Source organism: Pleurodeles waltl, chromosome 7 (genome assembly GCF_031143425.1).
Source record: "Pleurodeles waltl isolate 20211129_DDA chromosome 7, aPleWal1.hap1.20221129, whole genome shotgun sequence".
Taxonomy (NCBI): Eukaryota; Metazoa; Chordata; class Amphibia; order Caudata; family Salamandridae; genus Pleurodeles; species Pleurodeles waltl.
Window position 1 is genome coordinate 127,778,992 of NC_090446.1, and position 11,275 is coordinate 127,790,266.

General features: G+C 43.8%; 1 protein-coding gene across 1 annotated transcript in view; it reads left to right on the plus strand.

The window, feature by feature from the left end:
• The window catches only part of PDYN (prodynorphin), a 263,719-nt gene extending 253,285 nt beyond the window's left edge, over window positions 1-10,434 (plus strand). Inside the window, exon 4 of the mRNA XM_069201614.1 lies at window positions 9,130-10,434. Coding sequence (XP_069057715.1) covers window positions 9,130-9,765 — 636 coding nt within the window. The 3' untranslated portion in view covers window positions 9,766-10,434. The remainder of the gene's footprint in view (window positions 1-9,129) is intronic.
• Window positions 10,435-11,275: the final 841 nt, after the last annotated feature.

An 11,275-nucleotide genomic window follows, 5' to 3' on the forward strand; every position in this document is an offset into this window, starting at 1 on the left:
GAAGAAGCTGAGGTTTCTGCAGGAACGAAAAGGGCTAGAGACTTCCCCTTTGGTGGACGGATCCCTCTCGCCTTGGAGAGTCGTGCAGAAGTGTGTTCCCGCTGAAAGGACGCCAACAAGCCTTGCTAGTTGCAAATCGTGCGTTTGGCATTTTTGGACGCTGCTGGGGCCCAGGAGGGACCAGGAGGTCGCAAATTGGACCTGAAGAGAGAAGGGACGTCGAGCAAGACAAAGAGCCCTCACTGAAGCAGGTAGCACCCGGAGAAGTGCCAGAAACAGGCACTACGAGGATGCGTGAAACGGTGCTCGCCGAAGTTGCACAAAGGAGTCCCACGTCGCCGGAGACCAACTTAGAAAGTCGTGCAATGCAGGTTAGAGTGCCGTGGACCCAGGCTTGGCTGTGCACAAAGGATTTCCGCCGGAAGTGCACAGGGGCCGGAGTAGCTGCAAAGTCGCGGTTCCCAGCAATGCAGCCCAGCGAGGTGAGGCAAGGACTTACCTCCACCAAACTTGGACTGAAGAGTCACTGGACTGTGGGGGTTACTTGGACAGAGTCGCTGGATTCGAGGGACCTCGCTCGTCGTGCTGAGAGGAGACCCAAGGGACCGGTAATGCAGCTTTTTGGTGCCTGCGGTTGCAGGGGGAAGATTCCGTCGACCCACGGGAGATTTCTTCGGAGCTTCTGGTGCAGAGAGGAGGCAGGCTATCCCCACAGCATGCACAAGCAGGAAAACAGTCGGGAAGGCGGCAGGATCAACGTTACAGAGTTGCAGTAGTCGTCTTTGCTACTATGTTGCAGGTTTGCAGGCTTCCAGCGCGGTCAGCGGTCAATTCCTTATCAGAAGGTGAAGAGAGAGATGCAGAGGAACTCGGCTGAGCTCATGCATTCGTTATCTGAAGTTTCCCCAGAGACAGAGACTCTAAATAGCCAGAAAAGAGGGTTTGGCTACCTAGGAGAGAGGATAGGCTACTAACACCTGAAGGAGCCTATCAGCAGGAGTCTCTGACGTCACCTGGTGGCACTGGCCACTCAGAGCAGTCCAGTGTGCCAGCAGCACCTCTGTTTCCAAGATGGCAGAGGTCTGGAGCACACTGGAGGAGCTCTGGACACCTCCCAGGGGAGGTGCAGGTCAGGGGAGTGGTCACTCCCCTTTCCTTTGTCCAGTTTCGCGCCAGAGCAGGGGCTAAGGGGTCCCTGAACCGGTGTAGACTGGCTTATGCAGAATTGGGCACCTCTGTGCCCAACAAAGCATTTCCAGAGGCTGGGGGAGGCTACTCCTCCCCTGCCTTCACACCATTTTCCAAAGGGAGAGGGTGTCACACCCTCTCTCAGAGGAAGTTCTTTGTTCTGCCATCCTGGGCCAGGCCTGGCTGGACCCCAGGAGGGCAGATGCCTGTCTGAGGGGTTGGCAGCAGCAACAGCTGCAGTGAAACCCCAGGAAGGGCAGTTTGGCAGTACCAGGGTCTGTGCTACAGACCACTGGGATCATGGGATTGTGCCAACTATGCCAGGATGGCATAGAGGGGGCAATTCCATGATCATAGACATGTTACATGGCCATTTTCGGAGTTACCATTGTGAAGCTACATATAGGTAGTGACCTATATGTAGTGCACGCGTGTAATGGTGTCCCCGCACTCACAAAGTTCAGTGAATTGGCTCTGAACAATGTGGGGGCACCTTGGCTAGTGCCAGGGTGCCCACACACTAAGTAACTTTGCACCTAACCTTTACCAGGTAAAGGTTAGACATATAGGTGACTTATAAGTTACTTAAGTGCAGTGTAAAATGGCTGTGAAATAACGTGGACGTTATTTCACTCAGGCTGCAGTGGCAGGCCTGTGTAAGAATTGTCAGAGCTCCCTATGAGTGGCAAAAGAAATGCTGCAGCCCATAGGGATCTCCTGGAACCCCAATACCCTGGGTACCTCAGTACCATATACTAGGGAATTATAAGGGTGTTCCAGTAAGCCAATGTAAATTGGTAAAAATGGTCACTAGCCTGTTAGTGACAATTTGGAAAGAAATGAGAGAGCATTACCACTGAGGTTCTGATTAGCAGAGCCTCAGTGAGACAGTTAGTCACTACACAGGTAACACATTCAGGCACACTTATGAGCACTGGGGCCCTGGGTTACCAGGGTCCCAGTGACACATACAACTAAAACAACATATATACAGTGAAAAATGGGGGTAACATGCTAGGCAAGATGGTACTTTCCTACACTCACCTCCCCTGAAACCGTAAGAAAACTATGCCTCACCTCCCCTGCCTAGCAGTAAGGAACGAACGCCTCACCTCCCTGGTGGCGGTAAGGAACCAATGCCTCCCCGCCTCCAGCGACACCTCACCCCTCCGACTCCATGCACCGTCTTTGTTTCCTGATCGTTTTCCAAAGTACTGTAACTGGGTCCGTGTAATTTTGTGACCGGCCCACACTCCCTCACGAGTGGCGTCAGACTGTTGGAGACCACTCCTTCAAGACATTATGATATCCCCAGTTGGAGCTATTGTGTTTCTAAGCACAATACTATGATTTAATGTTTGAAAATCCGTATCTTTGCTAGTGTATGTTGGATTTTTGTCGTTCTGATCTTGTTTTACTCAGATAAATACTGGCTATTTTTCTAAACTGGTGTGGAGTACTTAAGTGGTGTTTTCACTGTGGTAGTTTGTGTGTACAAATGCTTTACACGTTGCCTCTGAGATAAGCCTGACTGCTTGAGCCAAGCTACCAAGGGGGTGAGCAGGGGTTATCTTAACTGTGTGTCTTCCTTACCCTGACTAGAGTGAGGGTCCCTACTTGGAGAGGGTGCAAACCACTGCCAATTAGAGACCTCATTTCTAACAGGGAGATATAGTTGATCTGTATAACATGAATAATAAGCCACTTCTTGGCAAAGTTAAAGGGTTATTGATAAGTTGGACACCACTTCCCCTTACTCTTGGACAAAGGGTAGCTTAAATAAAAATGGCAGTCCTCCCCTTATTTATTATTTTTTTGTTTTCAGCTATGCTATGTATAACATACTCTTTATTTTTAAAATGTGCTGTGTCTATGATGTTGTCCTTTTGATGGCACGATTCTAGTCCAAGAATACTATTAAGTATATATAAATAGAGGACCGGAAGAAGGAGGTTTAGCTCTCCCAAGCTTGATATTACTATGGACATGTTGCACAATATGCATTCAGGTTAAGAAAGACTTATATATTATGGAGCCACCTCCAAAATGAATTGATGCTAAGGGAAAAACAAATTAGAGCTATTTTAGGGTTAACCAGATGCCCAAAAAAAGTGAGGTGTGAAATGTTTTTTAAAAGGAAAGCACAGATTTATAGATCTTATTCAGATTGAATGAGGCAATGGAGGCTCTATGGATCCGGAAATAGTAATTAGGTGGAGGGACAACAGCTTTACAAACCTAGCTGGTTTTTTGGTTAATGATAAACATAAGTCTTGGAGTGAAACTGAACCTCAGATTAGCACAGATACATTGTGGTTGCAGTTATTCTTTAGGGCTCTATATCATGTTCTCCAACAAATAGATCCAAACCTTTTAGCAGATAGAAGGATTTGGTAGCAAATTTAATTAGTGCTCCTTATGAGAAGAAATTAGGGCTCTAGAACATGTATTGGTTATCAGCAGATACATTTGATATCTACTGTAGGATCACTGATAAATGGGTACAAGGGGGAAATATGGCACTGACCTGCAATATATGGCAAAAAGGTAATAGGTTTAATTTTAAAGCTTTGAGAAGGGTAAATTGTCTAAAAAATGCTATTTTATCGCAAATGACTGATTTATAGGACCCCACAGCTTTAAAACAAATTAAACGTGGGGTTTCCTAATCAGTGTTTTAGATGTGATGCAATAGATAATGGTGATTGGTTGCATATCATCTGGAATTGTGGTAAACTGGATAGGTTCTAGGAAACTATATTTGAATATTTAGAAGATCAATCACAGATTCTAATTCCTCAAAGCCCTATTCTCGCACTGTTAGGGCACTGTTCAATGTCAGGAATTACAGTGAGATGTCAAAAACTGATATTTATTTCAGTGCTAGTTACACAATCAGAGAAGGAGATCCAAGCTTGTTCCCTATTTTTCAGAGTGGCTTAAGAAAATGAAGAAGGTCAGAGAGAAAGGGAATTTATTTGCTGTCCATTCAGGCAATACATAAAAATTTCACATATTAAGAGCTCTTTTTCTGGCGAACTAGTTCAGGTTTGTAAGTTTAAAGCGGATATGTGGAATGTTGATAATTTTGTTTTCAAGCATATGAGGTTCGGTACCATGAATGAAGTTTTTGAATAGCTCTCAGGTTTGTTTTTCAAGGGGAAAATTGGATAATTTGCATATAATTAATGTAGCTGTATTCAAATTCAGATGTATGCACTTCTTTAATATGTATATAGATGAATTAGTGATTATGATAACTGACCTGAAATAGAACTGTACCACGAAATAAAATGTTTAAAAAAAAGGTTTAGTCTTTCCAAATCTTATGGCCTAGTCCAGTGCACTAAGGATCAAGAGGTGCAGAAGCTGGATAGCTGCTGGAACTATTCGTAGCCTGTCAATCCAGTTCCAAGTCAACATCTAGGCTGATTTGGGCATGCCCAGGCACAAGGCTGCTAGCCCTTGGTTACGCCATGTGCAATAGCGGCCTAAAAAGGGACAAATGGGGCATTCTCATTTAGTAAAATGCCAATGGAGAGGGAAAAAGAATATTGCCAGGCGAAATAATAGCTCCTGTACTTAGTCGTCCATGAAACTTTACAGAAGTTTTCCTCTGACATTGGAGGGATAATCCCCGAAGGGCTGCAGGGCCATGGACACAGGCACTGAAGCCCCCCTAGAAATAACCATGCTGGAGTTCAGAAGGTGAATGAGCTATAAAGATGGCTTTAAATGTTGTCCTTATCTTGCACATGTGCATTCGTAGACAAAAGTCAACCGTCAGGCTATGTCTTCCGACAAATTGCTGTTTATTCCCATGGACATTGGTGTTTACATTTCTTTCTCTGACTACAAAGTGAGAGGATTTTGTAAAGAGAACTATGTGCTCGAGTACAAGGAGTGTGAAAATGAAAGGCTGTAGGATGTCAGTTTGTTCTAACACGACAAAATTTAAACACATGTAAATGGACAGTTAAAATATTTCAAAATATATCTGCAGTTAAGAACACAAAAATTAAACTTTTCTGTAATTCTGAAGTTTGATGGAAACAAAGATATTTAAGAGGGTCAAAATAAATCAAGAGACTTTTGTTAATACGTTGAAATGATAGTTATTCGCTGTAACTCGATTTCCACACACTGTTTTTGCTCTACATTGTTTTATTAGTAAAACGGCATGAATGTGCAAATTTAGTGGTCATTTCAATGGAAAATGTGCCAACTGCGAATGCCAGTGTCCTACCACAAGATGCTGTAGTAATATATGTGTGATACTCTGTTCCAAAATGCACCACCAAATAAATACCACACCTTTTTGAATGGGTACAGTTAATTTGCAACATTTGCTCTTTGTGTGATGCTTGGATTTTTCACAATCAAAAATATGACATCAGTGATGTAACATTGATGGCAGCACTCACACTCTCAAAATAGTTCCAGCACCACTGGCCATGGGCAGATCTGTATGCTTAGTTCCAGGCCTGGGAGAAATGCAGCACACGTTCCTCAGCCCAAGAATTACCACAGGTCCATAGATGTCAAGTTGGTGGAGTCCTCAAATTACTTGAAGGGAACTCCAGCTAACACTCATAGTTAAGGGCAGATAGACAGAAGAAGACTTATAATCACGGGCTTGCATGGTTTAATGGCGTCAGCCAAATCAGGCACTGGACAACCCGACAGGATTTCTCCCACTTGTGGAGGCTGAAGAACTGACTTGAGAGGGATCCTATAGGTATTCCAGGCCCAAGCCAAATAAGAGAAAAACTACTTTATGTACTGAGATTTTTGACCTACATTCCTAGACAGATTTCAGGGCTTCTCCCGGAACATTAGCTATGAACCTGCATAGATGCGACGATTTATGCATTCCCCCATAGAGCCATGAAGGAAGAGGAAGAGTGTGGCATTACTCCGCTAGAAAAATTCACCTTCTTCAATCACGTTTACTGGAAAGATACAGTATTCCTACATGCTTAGTGCAGGGTGAAAAGGGCCCAGTTCACTGAGACTTATTGGAACTCGCATGGGATGTTTGGTATATCTCACCCCTTGGGCTGCAGCAATGCTTTACCCCAGAAAATTTAGGAATGCATTGTACCCTTCAAGCAACCTCCCAGAAAAAAGTTACTTTATATGAAGCCAATTTATACCTATAGCTGTCACAGGTTCAATGAGACTTCCGAGAGTACATAATTATCTGCACATAAACATGGTTGTCTCTGGTGAGACTCCAATCATTGCAAAGAGCATGCTCATTGAGGTCATGCCTCGTTCTTTGCTCAGTCTCCATTTTATTTCCACTCGTTTGGGCATGACCATCCTAAGCTAGATGTTCCTAGGCGGTTTTGAGTACAAAAGAAAAATCTCCAGAAAAGTGTCAAAGCCTTGAAAAGGGTTAGAAGCAAGAGAACAAGTACTGTTTGACTTCTGTCCTACTGAACTTAGAGCTGTGTTTTTAGGTAAACCTGGGCTCGTTTTCTCCACACAATTGAGATGTCATTCATTTCCAGAATCTCATCAAGATGAATGATTAGGTTTGAAGAAAGGTAGCTATTACAGCAGGGTTCTCATTGGTGCCGCTTAGGATACTTCATCTTGCATATTTTTTTGAGGACTAAACTCTGCCACATGGGAAAGATCTGATACATGCTTGAGAGACTGTGGACAAACTGGACGTTGTTTCATACCCTGTGGGGATGCCCGTGACTACATCCCTTCTTTAGTCAAGTGGACCACCAAATTTCGATGGTAATAGGTGAGCTTCTGACACTTGGACCATCGCTTGAGAGTCTGACTTTTAGGGAGTCCTGACCCCACCCAACTACATATTACTTATGTGAAGTGTTCCGCTTATGATGGCCAAGAGGGATATTGTTCAACTATTTTACATTGTTCAACTATTGGGTAGCTGGCAGGATCTGACAGTGGAACACTGGTCGGCAAACCTGGACTGGCGTATGCAGGCGGATAAGGCCATCTATGAGGAAAGAAGCTGTTTGAGGAAATTTGAAAAAGTTTGGGGCCCATGGAGAGGATTCTGTGACATGGACTGAGTCAGCTAAAGAAGCAGAGGGGGCAGATGTAGGTGTTAACTATGTGAGGTCGCAGTCAGGGAGACAGCACTTGGAGAGGGGCAGCAGGGAGAGATTTTTAGAGTATAGTATTAAGGCAATTATAGGTCGTCTTCTGTGCTTATCTAGATTTGGAATTTTGAGAATGAGACATTGTGACATGCTGGGGATGTGTCAGACTGTTGATTTACACCATTACCGTTTGTATGGTTCATACTAACAGCAAAAACTTAATAAAAAAGAGTTATAACAAAAAAATGCAAAGATTGTGAGCCTCAGCAGCATCACACTGGCGTTATCCTCGGAGGTAGTGGCATTTTAAGTGACACGTTGAGTTCAGTAAAATTTCTCTGTAGTCACAAGACTAAGGGCCTGATTTAGAGTTTGGTGGAGGGGTTACTCCATCACAACGATGACGGATATCCCGTCCGCCAAAATATTGATCCCATATCCCACTCCACATTGCCTTTGCAGTTTCTGCTGAGACCTGGTGCAGTCTCTCCCTACATGCCGGAGAATCCACAGTAGATCAACCGGTATGGGATTCTTCCAGGGCGGCCTGGTGGGCACAATGGGCTTACACTGTCATGCTCTTGTAGAGAACCTTATTAGTGCAGGTAGGGGGATTTTAGAACCATTGTTGTGACAGTATGGTGGGACTTTACCCATGTTTCACTTTCCTTGTCAATGCCTTGCTTTTATTATTTTTTGTCATCCTTATAATCGCAATACATGCCTTTTTACATAGAATGTAGTGGATTCAATAAAACTTATTGAACCTAGTCCTGCATCTGTTTTTGCCTTTGTATGTATGTGACTGAGAGATAGTGGTAAGATCTGTTCCACCACGATTTCCCTGAGAAATCCAAATGACATGCTACGGACTGCCACAAATCACCTTTTACTCTTGGGTACTGGTGAGGTGCTGCTAGCTGGCCAGAAGGGTTAGGCTGACGTCTGTCACATGGCTCAGGATCAGACTCAGTCCCCGCACCTGTTGGTGCTGCCGCCCAAATCCAGCAGTCTCGTTATTATAACAACTGGTTGGAAATTCCCATTGTGACGGGGTAAACCCTCTGCTGCTCTAAATCGGGCCCTCAACCTTTTGTTTTTATTAAAAATGGTAATGTAGATGCAACATAAGAGGCTTACTATGGGCAGGCAGAAAACAAGTGTACTGCCCTGCTGCTATTCTATCCGATATCAGCCACCTAGAAGCACACAGGTATGCACCACAGGAAATAAGGATACTCCCTCATGCTGACTGCTAGACTCACAGCACTCGCAGATGAAATACATCCTGAATTTTAGACTGAATCGAAGATCAATCCATAACCTTCAGTTTGCCCAATATTCATTCAGTTCCAGCTAAAACATATAAAATACTAAACTATAACATAAATCTGACTGTAACCTTCCATAGCCCATAAACTCATACCATTCACATAAAAAATCACCAACATCAAGTATAAATCTGGAAGCAACATCACCCTTCCCCAGACTCCTAGGTTTAGAAAATTCACAACTCGAAATGCCCAGAAGTGGAGCATAACCAAACAACCATCCTTAGTCAGCCACCCTCAAACCACTCCAGCAAAGTCACAGAACACATTATGGATACATCTTAGAACAACCCATGCTTTTCCACAAGCTCATGCCTCTCGAAGGAGCAAATGGCCACACAATCAAGGACAATCTGGGAATGAACCTCATTCTCAGCTTCTTTATTCACAGGAAAGAGTTGTCTTCTGGTTCTGTGTTTTGTACACCGTGATTGCTGGCACTGTGTGATGCGTACTCTAGAATTATTGCATGAACAAACTAGTGAAGAAATTGCTAATGTTTTACCTCCCCCACTTCTTAGATTTGTTCCCTGGAGTGTGAGGGTGCCCTGCGGTCCTCTGCTGAGTGGGTGAAATGCCAGGCTGTCCTGTCTTCCTTCATGCCACCTCTGATACAGATCAATAAACAGACTCGGGCCCCTGCTGATGCCAGCCCGGATGGTGAAGAGGTGCCAGGAGATCAGACGGGTGGCGTGGCCAAGCGCTATGGAGGCTTCATGAAGAAATTGGAGAAGAGCAAAGCGTTTGCAAATTCCCTCCTGCGTGAAAATAGTGCCATCAGCAAGGGTGGGTCTGCCAAAAAGTATGGAGGCTTTACACGCAAGTTTGGAGAGAGGGAAGTGGCCAGCGTTGAACCCGTGGCAACTGAGAGTGAAGAAATGGCCAATTATGCTGACAGCACAGAGATGGGCTTTCTCAAGGATGAGCGAAAACGCTATGGGGGCTTCCTGCGCAAATACCCCAAGCGTAGCCCTGATCCAGTGGAGGTTGTGGACCACCTGCACAAGCGCTACGGGGGCTTCATGCGCAGAATCCGGCCCAAACTCAAGTGGGACAATGAAAAGCGCTATGGTGGCTTCCTGCGCCGCCAGTTTAAGGTGACGACCCGATCTGATGAGGACCCCCGTGCCTTCTCTGGGGAGACTGCAGAGCTATAGGCAGAGCTTGTAGGGCCTGCGGGTGAAAGTCCATTAAAGACTGAGTGACTCATTCATCATATCGCCCACCTCCACTGCTCAGCCAAACAAATATAAATCTATGAGTGCAAGCACTGTACAAATCAAAAAAAAAAAGAAAAAAAAATACATCACTTTAAAATGAATGTACATATGCAGCGTTCCCTCCACAAACCCCTCCCCTAATAAAATAACCTCTTCATCCCTCCTTTGGTCGTAACCTGTCTACCCTTTGCATATTTTTGAACCATGTTGTATTCTTACATTCTTTCATTTATTTATACTGTTGGCTCTAAAGTGCATCATTTGTATTGTGAACGAAATATTATGTTACAGAACTTCCATGTCTAAGATGTTTCAACATTTAGTTATAAGCCCAAATAGTTGATGACACTTCACAGTAGCACTAGATTTTGTTAGACAAGTAAAGCTTCAATTATATTTACACAGAGAATGCATTTTTACTCTCCAAGAAGGTACTTTGAAATGCTTGTGTGATCTAGATACATTTCTAGAGTTGTATTGTTGTTTTTCTATGTTTCTTTTTCCCATCAATATTGTAATGTCATCACATGCTACTGGTTCCACTTTGATGGCTTCCTCTTACAGTAGCCTTTCTAATTAAATTTGTTGCTGGTACTTTCAAAACCACATGATCTGCAGCTCCTTTCCCGTCTCAGCCTCATCCCCATACCTGCACACATCTCCCCTCTAATGTGTACCTCTGCAGCTTCCTCCTGCTACAGAGCAAGAATTGTCAAATACTATCAACACCAGTGCAGTGTGTGAAATACTTAACCTGGAAGGAATGATGTTCCAGGCCGAAGCTGTCACAAAGGAAGAGCACAAGTGGGCCATGGAAAACGAGTACATAACCTTTAGAAAACAAAACAGTTATGTGAGGCATGTTGCATAGGACTTTCCATTCTGTTTGCATCATAATAATTATAGAACAGAAATTCACAAACATTTGTAAAATCATGTCTTTGATGTCACACCTGTATTTTCTCCATCGGTCTTGGCATATCTGCCTTAGATTTTGGGTCTTCTGTGGGAACGTGCATGTATTTGTAACCCTTTCTTTGTTTCCCTTCTGCATCATCTAAATGTTGACCTTTATTCTCCAAGTATCATCGAAACCTTTAACTGTATTCCTCCTGTACCATAAAAATCCTGTCTTGTATTCATCTTTATCAAATGACTCGTAACTGGTGTTCTGTGTTTCAAAACATTCTTATCCTGTGTTCCTGTGGTAGCATTCCATTCATCCTGAATCAAAATAATATTGTCTTGTGTTCCTCTTATGTTGTCCTATTTTTCTTCTATCGAATTAATTTTCTGTCCCTTGGGTATCATTGTATGCCTCCTGAGTCAAAAGAATCTTGCCTCATGTTCTCCCTGCATCATCTCGCCTGAATTGTGTGCATCCAGTGTCATCTAAATCATGCCATGGGTTTCTCCCACAAATCCTATCTCCAAGCTGTATCTCTTG